The 14,064-nt window shown below is 38.4% G+C and overlaps 1 protein-coding gene across 7 annotated transcripts in view; it reads right to left on the bottom strand.

Annotated features, from left to right (window-relative positions):
* The window catches only part of EEFSEC (eukaryotic elongation factor, selenocysteine-tRNA specific), a 103,774-nt gene that overhangs the window by 45,873 nt on the left and 43,837 nt on the right, over positions 1-14,064 (bottom strand). For all 7 annotated transcript variants that reach the window (XR_014934623.1, XR_014934626.1, XR_014934624.1 and 4 more), the window contains one exon: positions 1,330-1,968. Coding sequence is in view for 4 of the 7 variants with exons in the window: in XM_015875392.3 (XP_015730878.2) it covers positions 1,330-1,968 (639 nt within the window). In the remaining 3 variants the exon portion in view is untranslated. The remainder of the gene's footprint in view (positions 1-1,329; positions 1,969-14,064) is intronic.

Genomic DNA, 14,064 nt, shown 5'->3' with positions numbered 1-14,064 from the left:
ATTTTTAGTAGAGACGAAGGGAAATGTTTCATGAGTTCAGATTAGAACAATCAGAACAATAAAAAGGAAAATGAGCAGAATGGAGATCCAGACATTTACATTTGGTCTTTCTTCTCTGCAGCTTAGAGGGCAGACTACCTGCAATTTGGTGTTCTAGTTCAGTATCATCAGCCAAAGAGAAAGGCAGCCAGCCATTTCAAACAAGGGAAACAATGCACCTGACATGAACAGCGACTACTGATTCTGGCATCTCTTACAACCCATCTTAATAAAGAAAAGATTCTAGAAAGTCACAGATTCCCTCCTCTGCTCTCTACCTTTATAGTGACAAGATTAGCATCCAAAAAGAAACAGTTTAGGCAATGAGGTCTCCTAGTTCATTTGAGAACAGCAGCTGAATTCAGAAGTTGAAACACAAAGGAGTAAATTCGCTTGAAAAAGCAAAAACATAAAATCCTCTGAGAGAAAGGGAGGGAAACATACACGGCCTATTTGATTAATATAGCGAAGCATTTAGAAAAGGGAACCTCACTAGCACAGAACTGTGCCCTGAAAAGGAACTTGATTTATTTTTAGTATTGTATTAGTAAAGCAAACATAATAGTATTCAAAGAAGTCTGCGCTATAAATTGCAAACATGATAAGCTATGTTGACAATTGTTTAGTCTCCTATAGCAAAGGAAGGAGGGACCTTATTCAATACTCAAAACAGTTGCAGTGGAATTTTGAAAAGAAGCAGTGAGATTACCAAATGTTTTGTTCAAATAATTGCATTTGGATAAGGAAAATAACAATTAATAGTTTCTTACCCAGAAAGTTAATAAAACACCTGGAATACTAACTCATCTAGTAAACATTTGCTAAAATCTTCATCAGTTCTGTTCATCAAGGGGTAAGCAATTAAGTTACTTATATAGGTAGATGTATTTGTGGCTGGCATACATATTTTCAATGTACTGCTGTGTTAAACAGACCAGTGGAAAAGTGGGGGCTTTGTCAAGTGGGACAAGGACAGCTGACCCACTTATGAAGGCATACAAACAAGGCAAGTTTGCAGGAAGAACACAATGACTAGAGCATCAAAAGGATCAATGAAAATCCAGTATCAAATTACTTGGTGCTGAACTGACCTAAATAAACTTGCCAGTCTTGAGGAATCATCTCCAACTCTTTGCCGACAAGAAATACATAGTACACTAGATATATAAATGTAAGAAACTGATATAATCTTGACTATAACAATGAAAAATTCAACAGCACATCAATGTATGTTCTCATACAGAACAAAGATTCCCCTCTCCAACGTATAGCAAAGAAAGGACAGCTTACCCTCTCCACTTGTCCTTCCTTGTGTTTTTGTTTGTACACTTTCAGCTTTGGAAGGAAAGTCTCTGCATAGTTCTTGTCTTCCATGCCTTGGAGCAGCACCCCATGGAACGCCAGCCTGCAGGTATTTGCATGAATATCTGTGTCCAGCTTGGAGCCGATCACAAGGCACAGCTTAGGGCAAGTGACGGGTTTTTCAAACTCTAGCAAAGCCCACTGTTGTTTTGGCAGCTGGATTTCTGATTGGCCATTTTCTTTATTCTCCTCTGAAGACTTTGAGTCCTTAGACAAATATTCCTCTTGATAAAGATAGTCTTTATCAAAATCAAAAACGTTTTCTTGAATTTCTACATTGAAGTCAGCAGGAGCCGGGCTGAAAAACATCACTCTTCCCATGACTGTTTCATGACCAACTGTGATATGAAACTTAGCCTTTGTCTGAAGTGCTCCCCGATAATATTGGATTTTCTTCAGGGAAATTATTGCAGCGTGGATGGTGTGAAGTGATTCTGGGGTACAAATCAGGCCTCGTTCCAGTAGTTTGGGATCAAACTGGGTTACACAGATACCCACTCTGTCACCCTGCATGGCGTATGTCACAGGAGTATGGAACATCTGCATAGACTTGACTTTCTTTGTCACCTGTCGATGAAAGAGCAAGAAAGAAAATGAAATAGAATTGCACACGAGCACATCACAAGCACAAAGTCACATATCACACCGTTCTCACTTCTAAAGAGACTGTCCTTCTGGAAGAATCCAAAATTCAAAACTTAGAAAGTGAACAGATTGAGATTGTCTCTATCAGTCATTTAAAAATACTAAGAATTTGAGCCTTTTTTATGAGTGTTTCTGCCCATCAAACGCTAGAATGACCATGGCTGCAATTACATGGTCCATCTCTGCAGCCACACCTACACAGTCTACTCGCACCACAGAATAGCTTACTCAATGTGTTCTCCCCTTGATCATCTACACCAGCGAAAGCATAGTAGTACAGCATCTAGCTATGTATCTGCCTCACTGCTTTCTCATTCCTTCCACAAAATCCTTTTCAGTCACTTTTTTGACTTGGTTAAAAACCATCAAGTGCTCAGAAGAAAGTTATTTCCCTCAGTGCTTGAGCACCATTACATGTTGTAAAGAATCACATCAGAATAATTAGTAAGACAAAAATCTAAGACTGCCCAGAGATCATTTCTGTAGCGTTTTTGTCAATGTGCAACAGACTTTACTGTGAATGTGCACAGAACAAAATTGGTAGCAGATCTCCACTCTCAGTATCGTTTTCTTTTCTGCTCTCTTCCCTTTTGACAGCTGTGGAATTGGTACTACGAGAAGCTTCACGCCAAATGCTACTGTGCAATTCTCAGCATTCAAGCCATAATTGTGTCTTGCTCAGCTGTAACTATTCTCAAATCATCCTCAACCACTGCTTGCCCCTTAGCAATCCATCTTTTAATCCTTTCCCATTCCTATATTTTCTATTCCTGAAAGTCAGAGTCCAAAATACACGAGCAGCAATGAAGAGAGTTCCAAATTAAGGATTTAAGGATAAAACGCAGCAGATCTGGGCTTCATTCTCAGCATGCCACACAAATGTGAGGACTTCATCTAGCTTAGACTACTCAGAACAGTCTAGAAAAGTTAACCTTATTAATCACAGAATTATGTACTAGCAGGACAAATCTGAAATTCACCACTTCTTTTCTGTGTCTTGGATGCCATGTCTCACTAGAAATGAAGTTGCATTTCACCTTTTCCTTTTTCTACAAAGTCTGCCAACTCTATTTGAAAGACACAAATCTTTGGCCTCCCAGCGTCACCAAAATAAGCAACATGAAGAGAAGACTGCAGAACCGAAGGAAGAAAGTGTCATCGGGGAACTAATTGCAGGAGCTTAGATCAAAATAGAGTAGACCAAAAGTTTATCGGCTGATCTTTAGTAGCTGGAATTTAAAAGCTTTCCAAAGAAGCCAGGAAAAAGCGATCAAAAGCAATGTACAGAAAAGTTTGGTTTGATTTTTAAAATAATCTAGTGCAAGTCCTACAGTGCTGAAAGTTTCACATGAAAAACACCAGACCAAACAATAGGGAAAGACTGTGTCATATGTGATAATGTTGGTGATTAAACTTTCTATCTTCAGCAACCATGGACAGAGTGAATAAACAATAAGACAACACGAACTACAGAAGCTTCTAGCCCTCGAAAAGGAACCTTAACATTCATAGAATCACCAAGGTTGGAAAGACCTAAAAGATCATCCAGTCCAACCATGCACCTGTTACCAATAGCTTCCACTAAACCACGTCCCTCAACACAACATCACCAGAGACAGATACTTCGTGTTGACCTATGCCTAGTACCTTGCATACTGGATAATTGACCCATCACTATTTTTTTCAAAAGCATTCAGTTTTTCCTTTATATTCAGTGTCTGACATTCCTATACACATTAGAGGCTGGAATGGTAAGAACCACTCTTATTCCTATATTTCTTACACACTCTCAGTACTACAATCCATTGTAAAAGGATCAAATGGCACAGTGTAAGTTTCAAGAGTATAACGCATGAAGGAATTCAAATCAGAGCAAGACAAGGTGATTTCAGGGAGAGGTTAGCTCACATGAGAACTGATTTAAAACTGCATCTCCTCCAAAAGGTCAGACACAGAAGCAGCAGCAAAATGAATTGCTGAGTTGATCTGCACCCACTGGATCAAATCACAAGAGCTGAAGCAGCTCTACATCACCAACTTCCTGTTTTCTGAGCACATCATGAACAAAATCAAGCATAACTTCAGAATGACAGACCTCATTGGATGCAAGCAATGTAGGTAAACATGGAATCGATTACATCTCATCACATAAATCAAAAGCCACGTGTCGAAGTCTTCCATGGTGCAAATTTAGTCTACCTTTCATTTCTGTTGTTATTTTAAATTTGTATAATCACTTTAATGTTTTAAAACATGACATAAAGGACCATTAAAAAAGGTGAGAGAAAGAAGTTCAGTTCACGTGTTCAAATGCAGTTTAAAAAAAAAAAAAGCAAAATAAAACAAGACTACCCAAAGTTCACCCCTTGAGATAAACATTCAGTGTAAGAGAATCTGTTATTTGAAGACCAAAGCAAAAGCCCACTAAGATTTTCAAAGCAGTTCAGTAGGCTAACAGAAAACAAGATACAGAAGAAGTCTACTAATGACTTTTCTGCAGTATATCAGAGCTTCTTTTCCTTCATTTATTTAACTTGCATTAAGTTATCTGCCATATGCTGTAGCTCATAGCTTTTTCAGATAAGAACCTAACCCATCCTGCTGCCTCTCAGTGCTGCAAGTGCATCTTCCTGATACGAAAGATACAGCAACCATACTTCCCTGAAATACTGATGAGAAAGTGCAAAGTTGCAATAATTAGCATTAATATTCTAGTAGAGAAAAAACAAGATTAAAAAGCAGTGTTTATAAAAGGAGTATTATGTCCATGTCACAAAAAGGAACTCTACCTCAAGAGCAGAGAACTCCAGCTCATTTCTGTATAAATGAAGAATGGCCATCTACAAGCAGAATCCTATAGGTGGGTGTACAGCTTGAGAAGTATCAAGAGGACTCCTAGGCTACGAGTACAGGGCAGCAACAACAAGCATTCAAAAATCGCAAGTCAATGCCCTTACACTACTCCATGCACATCCTCCATCCAAATCAACATGAAATATTTCCTTAATGTTTTGAGCCTTTGGGATTCACATCACAAACTAATGAGCACCAGGAGTTCCACAGATCTCCAGCCAGGACTTAAGAAAAGCATAAGACAGGTATCAAGAGTTCTCAATAGCACTTCACTGAACAGCAATAACAAATGCTGCCCTGTGATCAGGCTGTGGAAAGCCATCTCTTCCAAGTCAACATCCCCATGGCAGCAAGGAACAACTGCAAACAGCAGCAGCCTTGGTAGGAAATAACTCCATCACATACAGATGTCACCCAGATGCTGTAACTCAATAACAACTTTCTGAAAGGTCTGGAATATCTCTAGAACCTACTCTTTGTCCATCGCCTCACTTTGGCTCCAAGAAAGAAATATCTTTTTCTTCTACATGCTGTATATTTCACAGTGAATGGTTCTTATACCTAAATTCTTAACTGAAGTTTTAAGTGCATCACTAAATGATAGCTGTGGTACTTATGTAATGCCACACACACGCTATCAGATTTTATTTAATATACTCCACAGCCTGAGCAGCCAGCACTGAAGTATAGGAATAAAACAGTATAAAAAGAGGATAGGAAAATCTCCTTAGCTTAATTTCTTTCACAGCATCTAAAATATGTCCATGCACTCAGTAAATAAAGAAGCGGGTCAATGATCATACTCTCACGCTGCTCTGCTTTAATGTTATATTTTTAAATTAAATTACATGCGTATTATATTCATTCAGACAATCACAAATCAAAAATTAGCACGTGTCAAGATTAAGATTTGGCACACGATGTTAAGTGACCTTTTGTGTGTAGGCATTCTCCTGCAGCTTTTGAGTATATAACCTCAAACTTTTTCAGAGCCTGATCTACCCAATGCAGAGGCTGAACAAAGCTCACTGAGTAAGAAACAGTCCTCCTTTTCTTTTCTTCTGACTGGACTGCCTTGAATTTGTTATTTGCTACAAACCATCAAACCCATACTGTGTTGTATGCATTCCATCTTACTGCAATATTTCATTAATTAATAAAGTTCAGTCAGTACTTCACTCTTGTAATATAACATGGCATTGCCTCTCACCTGCAAACAGAAAATTTCACTGCATCGTTTGTTATCGTCTTAATACTCAAGAAAACCACAGCGTGCAGCCTTTGAAAGCAAATGGCTGCTTTTTCAGTGCATTTTGCATTTCATAGTATTTTCAGCCAAAAGAGCATCATAAAAGCCATACAGGATGCACAGGACTTTAGGCAGAGAAGCGATCCCCATGCTCCATGGATGTGGTGAAGGAAGAAGTAGGCAGATGTCTAATATACATCCTCTCACCTAAAGAAGACTAAGATCTCTCAAAGGTTGTAACAACAAAAAAATGAATATTAAGATGCCAAGTAACCTTAAGTGTAAGCAGTACTGCGTGTGCAGTCTGTCACTCAGATAGCAAGGTATGCATTTTAAAAGCATATACAATGCTATTGAATTTAGCCATTAAGTATCTACACACAGAACATCAGACCCATATTAAAACTGGGCCACAGAATAAGCTTTAAATTTACATACCAATTAAAATTTCTGCAACTTATCAAAATATATTTCAATAAGTATTTTTCAAAGAAAAAAAATCCAAGAAGAACTCAAGAACAGAACAAAATGATAGGTTAAAAAAAGGCTGTTTGGAATTTTCTTCCAACAAAATGAACTGAATTCTTTTTTCCCCTCCAAATAGATTTTGGTTTAGAACAATAATAATACTTTTATCTGAAGACTTCAAAGTCACACGCAAAAGAATACATCACAGTAAACACAGGGTTGAAGGTTTTATAGAAGAACTTCTACTGGGATTTTTTCTCCCTTCTTCTTTAAAAGAAATTTGTTTACTGCTGGTCTTTGAAAAGCATAAAAGGGGGAAACTATAGGCTAAAGAAGTAAAACTTTTACATGTAAGGAACATTTGGAGCTTTGTGAGAAGGCTGGTTTTGGTAGAATGTGTGACATGTAGCCCTATGTGAGTAATATTATATCTCAAATAAAAATCAGCCCATGAATATACATAATCCAAAAGGTAATTCTCCCAATCTCTGAAATGTAATGGAGCCACTCTAGATCACTGAGGCATGAATATTTACTGTATTCAGGCTTTACTGCTCTCGATCTGGGTTCAATTTTGCAAATTAAAATGAAGGCTCTGTGGATAGAGAGATTAAAGAAGAGCATCCCAAAGCCTGCCCGTTTCCTTGGTGTGGTAGCAGTGATCTGGTTACCCTTCTGTTAGGTTATTTCTTTATACTTAATGGAGTAGGTCAAAAGCAATTGCGAGTGGAAAGAGGAGGTCATTATTAGGTCACAACCTTGGAGTTAAAGGCTCACTAAAGAAAACAAACACAGAGTGAACATAAACCTGAATTTAAAAATAAAACCTGTAATGAAAAATAATATTTTCAGGTCTTTTCACTTCTGTTTTGACAGGTCAAGAGGAAAAAAAGTAGAACAAAGACATTTTTCGTGAACAAAATTCTCCTGCCCCTCCACTAAAATAATATTGCTTATAGAAAACGTGATCTACACAAAATGAAACGAAAGTGATGAATAATTACCTAAGAGATCTGGTAGTATTCATTAATTTTGGCAAACCTTAGTACTAATCATTACAGTTAGTGCATTTTCTCTGAAATGCTTGGAATTGAAACAACAGCGCTCTTGGTGCAACGCACCAACAAACGAGCAACACAAGTATGCACATCTGAACAAATCAAATGACACGGTACTACTCCTAGCGAATTCCTTGCACTAATTACAATCAAAACAAAGGCTACCACTTATGCGAAGAAGAAAAGGAATTAATTATTACTTGTAAAAGTGGCTTTTGAAAAAAAGAAATCCTTTTTAAGATTAAAAAATATGAAATTAAAAACAATTGGTATATAAAGATCTTTAAGCTTTTCCTCGAGGAAGGTATTTTTGGTGGTAAATTTTCAAGAGCTGGATTGTAGATCAGTTTCTAATCCAAGACAGTAACAGTGATTAAGATTAGATGAGTAAGCTTATATCACATATTTTATATTTTCAAAACCTGAGCATTTGGGTCTCCAGTAATGAACAAACAATTTAAGTTCTGAGCTATTAAAGGAAGAAAGCAGTGCAGTGCAAAGTTGGGCACAGCAAAATCAAATCCTAATGCACAGTTACACAGTAAAAACAAAGGTCAGGTTTACAGCAGTGATTTTGATGAACCCATTCATACACAGCTGCGGGAAGAAAATGGACAGAAGGACAGAGAAATAGAAGAGGAAAATGGCATGGAGGAGATGAAGTGACCATCTTATGACATTGGAAATAAAGCCAAAACACGGTGGTTCTTTCCTAGCAAAACCAGCACCAAACCATATGGAGGTGCCATGCAGTTAGAAAATATTAAGTTCACACTTTCTTGCACTTCTGAGCTACATTCTGGTACCAAAGGGTTACTGTACTTCAAAATCTCTACCAATGGCCTTACTAAACGTTTAATATTTTTCTTTCTGCTTTCTTAAAGGCCCCAGATGTGTTCTTGCAGATCAAAAGAGACCAACTTATAAAGTTAAACGAAATCAAGGGCTTTTGTTCCTAGGCATCGTTGCTGAACTAATTATTCCTAGATGTTGTTTAATGAAATAGTGGTGCTATATATTAAAACAGTTAACAGGATGAGTTGCATGAGTTATAGGAAAGGTCTGATCTGGGATTATAAATTTAAGTTTTTCTTCAAAGGAGATGAAACAAACTACTCACAACTCCCCAGTACTTTCTGTCACAGGAAGACTGAAATAAAGGAACCCGAAAATGTATGAAAGCTGAAATATCATTCTACATATTTACCCTTCCTTGAATGATAGAGAGCAAAAGATGGGGGAGTTGAAAAAAAAAAACACCCTGAGATTCTTTGAGGTGGGGAAATGAAGATCTAAGTTATCCTGTCTATTCCCTGAATGCTGAAAAGCACAAGTTAAAGTAAATATTGGTAAAGTCTTGAAAGCAGCTTCATTTCAGAAGTATCTAGGCAGAACAAGAAAGGACTCCCATCTTAAACTCCCGTGTTCAAAGCAAAGAGCTACAGAGCAATTAAGCATTTTTATTAACAGGAAAAAAAAAAAGCAAAGAGAGAGGGGAGGCAAAGGACTATCCTATCCTAACAACTAATTATTAGAATTGGATGTTATACTGCACAATTATTATTAGAGCTGGATCTTTTTACAGCACCCAGCCATGCCATATCAGTGACAAAACGTTTATTTAATCCTCCATTTACCCGAGAGAAGCAAGAGACTCTAGAGATCCCTAAGGACATCTCAGGCTAAGAAGGCAACTTTGCAGAACCAATGGCTCGTATACATTCAGACAATAAACACTTCACTTTCCTACCGATAGTCTCTCTGTGTTTGTGTTTTACAGCCTGACACCGGCCAGCCCAACACTTGACACCTAATTAACAGGCCTAGGAGCTGGAGGTCCCTATATTGATCACACTAAATGGGATTAGTGTGAAATAAAAAGTTCAAAGGGTCTTGACCAAACTTCACCACAGCCCAGCTGCGACAGCTGCTACGAATTTGTGCATCCAGAGCCCCACGTTTTTATTAAGGGCTCTGGCCCACGAGAGCACGCCACAGCCTACGAGATCATGAAGGTTCACCGAACAATGTCAGGCTCTGTGCTGAGGACAAAAATCCCCTTGCTTGTTTGCATAGATCTTTTTGATTAACTCCCGAAAAAGGGTCCCTCACCTCTGATACAACAAGCTTTTACAACACACGTAGAGTTGCGACTTCTTTGCCTCCGAAGGATTTGTCAGCTTGCTACAGGAAAGCTGTCCAACTTCAGCAAATCTACGTTTGAGTATAAAAGCAGTAATTCCTTGTACCTGCTGCAAAGCACACGTGAGATATTCTGTCAATGACAGCCAGGGGGCTGTCAAATGTATGCAAGAACTCCAAACTGATGTCTTTTAAACACACTTTCTAGTCATCTGGGTCTTCCAGTTGCCACCAGGTGAATAAATATTCCTGTGTTTTACACCCTCCCAGCAGGATTTCTTCAGGAATATTCCTACTGCCGTGATCTTAATCCTTCATCGAGACCCAGACAAAAATGGAACACCAACACATTCCAGTATTTTTCTTTATCTCTTTGAAATAGTTTCTTATTGAAAGAAGTTCCCCAGTATCGAGTGTGTCAGCACCTGCAGCAAAAGCAGGGACTGGGAATAACACCTCACCAAAGCACGGTCAGTGTACAGCAGGACACTCTGAGATAGTGTCTTGTTTACTGTTCGAGGTGAATAAACAAAATGATTTTCCTTTTGTTGCCAATTTTATTGTTTCATAGATTCACTGTGTCAAGATTTTATTATTGTTATATATTGTTTTAATCCTCAAGGAGTAAGTACTCATCGAGCTCACATATCAAGGAAACAGCAACACGAGAGCCAGCAAACAAGGACTTCTGACACTGCCAACAACAGAAGCTTGGTGAAATTAAGGGGGGAACTAAAGCCTAAGAGAGAGGGGACTTAACATGTAGTGGTATTAACACTTGCACAGCAAATAAACCTTTTAGCACCTTTATGCAGTTCTAGGGCACACCAAAACCAGCTTTTTTTGCTTTTTCTCTTCTCTGTGCACATACATCTCTTCTAGATTTCTTTCCTTCAACCACTTTTTGCTTCAATCTTTGGGTTTTGCACTTGCTCCACATCCTGCTGAGAAAGCCTTCGGTGAAATGGCCAATGGAATTTTGATGCCCTGCAACCAGGCCACAGAGTTAGCACTGCAAGAATTGGGGAAGGCTACCCCACGTCCCTGCCTGCAGAGCCAGGGCTGCAACACTGCTTCCTAAGTAGCACAAAACCTCATAACCACTTTCGTTCTTGATGCATTACGTGTTGTACCTTCCCAATTTTAAATGATTGAGAAATGCATAAGAACAACTCCCCCTTATACACTATAGATACCTCTGGAAAAAAAGTACAAATTGCAAGTATGCCATTAGGTCTGCTCTCTGCTAAAAGTCAAGGCAAGATAACTGGTATCAGAGAAGTATTTTCAAAGAAGACAAAAGCAAGAATTATCAACACCAGGAAGTCACTGCTGTCTTTCACAGTGTCCCTGCTAAGCAGACCTCACTGCACCAGCCACTACATCTACCAACTGGTCTTCATTAGCCAAAGCATTCTTCTCTCAAAAATCAAAACAGCATTTGCTCTTATCTTTGACAGCAACGTGACACAGAGGATATCAGCCTTTATCTCAGCACAAATCAATGCTAACATTGGACTGTATATCCAGAAGGCTCCCTTAAATACAGCAAATACACACTGTCTTCCTAGGTCATGAATTTACGTGGTCTTTATTTCAAGAACGCATTGAAATTCTTCCACAGTATATATATACAGACATAAAAGATACCCATCACAGTGCAATTTTAGGACACTGGACTAAGATAAAACATGGAACTATATGGTGTATCCCTGAGTTGAATGACTTCTTTTGCACAACTGATATGGCTTGAAAAAGATACGATTTCATTGGAAGCGACTGTTCTCCCTAAATAAAGCTACCTGATGTATTACTAGAAAGGCCCACAGTAAGTCAGGAGTGAATCCAAAACTAAGAACTGATCACAACACTCAAAAGAACTTCTATATTAGAAACTCCTACCATAACCAGCAGTAATCAGAGAAAACTGAGTACTAGCTTGCCAGTACAACTGGCTGAAGCTTTATCACTATGTCTCAACAGGAGGAGTGGGATAATTTAAGCACAAGAGAGAAATAAGAAAAGCCTTTTAACTGGGTCAATAAGCCAAGTTTCCAAAGTTCCTGGTTGCTCTACTAAAAGGACTAAGAGAACTAAAGAACTAGGACTAAAGAGACCTCGCTTCAAGGATCATCAAAGCAAAGATGAGGAAAAAAGTCCGTGCAATATTTAACTATACAATTAAATACTATTTGCACTGTATTCTATGTAGCATTTATACCTTCCATATTCTTTCAGATGTACAGATGGAGTATACAACTTTTTAAAATGAAACTTAGTAGTTTGATGAATCTGCCACCTCAAATCACTAAAACATTTTTCCATCTTTACTAAGAAAGCAAATCAGTGCTGAGCCACTACAGTACTTAGCCCAGTTTCGCTGTTTCTTGCATATCCCTTGGATATAAGTTTATAACTATAGCAGATTTTTTTCTGCTCTTTTACAGCAAAAGGCAGGTCCCACTCAGTGCTTTGGGTTTTTATTTTAGGTAATTGGGATACGTGACATTCTGCTTGGAAAACAGTTCAACCCCCTTACTTTCCTAAACACACTATTCAAAACCCCAAAAGGATGTTAATGTTTTCCAAAAGCATTGGATTAGCCTATTAGAATATCAAGTCTGACACGTTATCTAAGGCAACAGCTTATTTCAGTTGCTTCAGAGGAAAAACATGAAACCTCAGTACCTTACCAACTCCGCAATAATGAAAATGATGTTGTCATGAATTCCAACCTAACCCTCAATAGTGGGTTCCAATTACTGCGCTCAGAGGAAAAATAGGAATATTGACAAAATATAACACGGTTTCTCTGATTAAGTGGTGAGCAATGCTTCAGAGAACCTTACACAGACATAACTCCACAAAGAAAATCGGGTTCCCACTTATCTTTTTAAGCTTTTTCAGTTCCCAGCATACAAAAGAGTGAGCTCTCCCTCTGCACAGAGGCACGGCTCTGAAAAGGGGATGCTGCTATGAGGTTTAGCAGTGCTGCTGTATGTTTCAGTAGAAGCACTATTAAACTTAGCGGGCTTTGTGGTTTAATATATATCAGGACAAGTAATTTTTCTACAAGCCTTTGGCTCCATCTGCTGACTTTTAATATTAAAAAATAATTGATGATGCTGAAGACATTCATGCTTTCAAAACACTAAGTCTTCTACATTTTGGTAAGTGCAGTTCTAAAGGTATAACACAGAAAAGCTCAAGTGTTTGGTGCAGAAATTTTATCAGTTAAAAAGATTTAGAAACAATGAGGAACCAGCTCTGAAAAGGTACCTGAGTGAGCCCAGGATGCACAAGAGGTAAGCAAATGCTTGTTTGGAAGACCAATGGGATTGGATCTAAGCAACAGGTATGTATCTGGATATTTGTGACTGAATCGCCCAGCAATTAAGTCCAAAAAGAATAAAGATGTTTACCACAGCCACGGTGAGGGCTCACTGGAGACATTTGCTCAACACCTGCCTGGGCTGATTTGGGCTTCTCCTGTTTTCATCGAGCCATCTGCTTCACAGAAACTAAAGCTTGCTGTATTTACGAATAAAAATATGATAAATTCCTCCGAAGGTTCAAAAGCCCCAATACTTGAATGTTCCAGCACTGATGCATTTTTCATTATTGCAGAATTCTGATTGTTATCAGAGTGTTACGAACTCCAGCTAGATAGAATTTCCACACACGCACACGATGTACATGAGAAATAGATTTAATATGCTTTTAAATATAGCAGGGAGAAGTCAGACTTAATTTTAACTGGATGAGGGAATGTGGAAGGGGGGTGGGGCAAAAGCTTTAACAAGTACCAAAAAAAGTCTCTTCAACACTACACATACGAAGCTTCAACATTCTGTACACTTCTTATCATTAAATAAAAGCTTCCTGATTGACATGAACACCAGAGCACTGGTGGTGGCTGCAAACGGTACTAGGTGGTACCAAGGATAACCAGCAGCTATAGAAATGTGTTTCTCCCATTTCAGCCCTAACTATAATAACACAAACCAACAATCCCAACTTGCAAGACCTCCTAAGCCCTCTGCAAAGTGCTTCCCTCTTATTATTAGTGAGGCAGCCATGTCAGCCTCTCACTCAAAATCCCACTAAACTTGCTAATATGATGAAAGTTTTTATTATGTCATTCATACCTTCTGAGTCCAGCAACTAAAATCTCAATATTTCAGCTACAGGCACATTAAACACAATAGATAAAATCCAATATTGTTGAGGGGAGTTAACACATAATGA

The sequence above is a fragment of the Coturnix japonica genome, chromosome 15 (genome assembly GCF_054131305.1).
Source record: "Coturnix japonica strain WE chromosome 15, WE-NBRP24, whole genome shotgun sequence".
Taxonomy (NCBI): Eukaryota; Metazoa; Chordata; class Aves; order Galliformes; family Phasianidae; genus Coturnix; species Coturnix japonica.
This window is presented reverse-complemented; position numbering and strand designations above follow the sequence as displayed.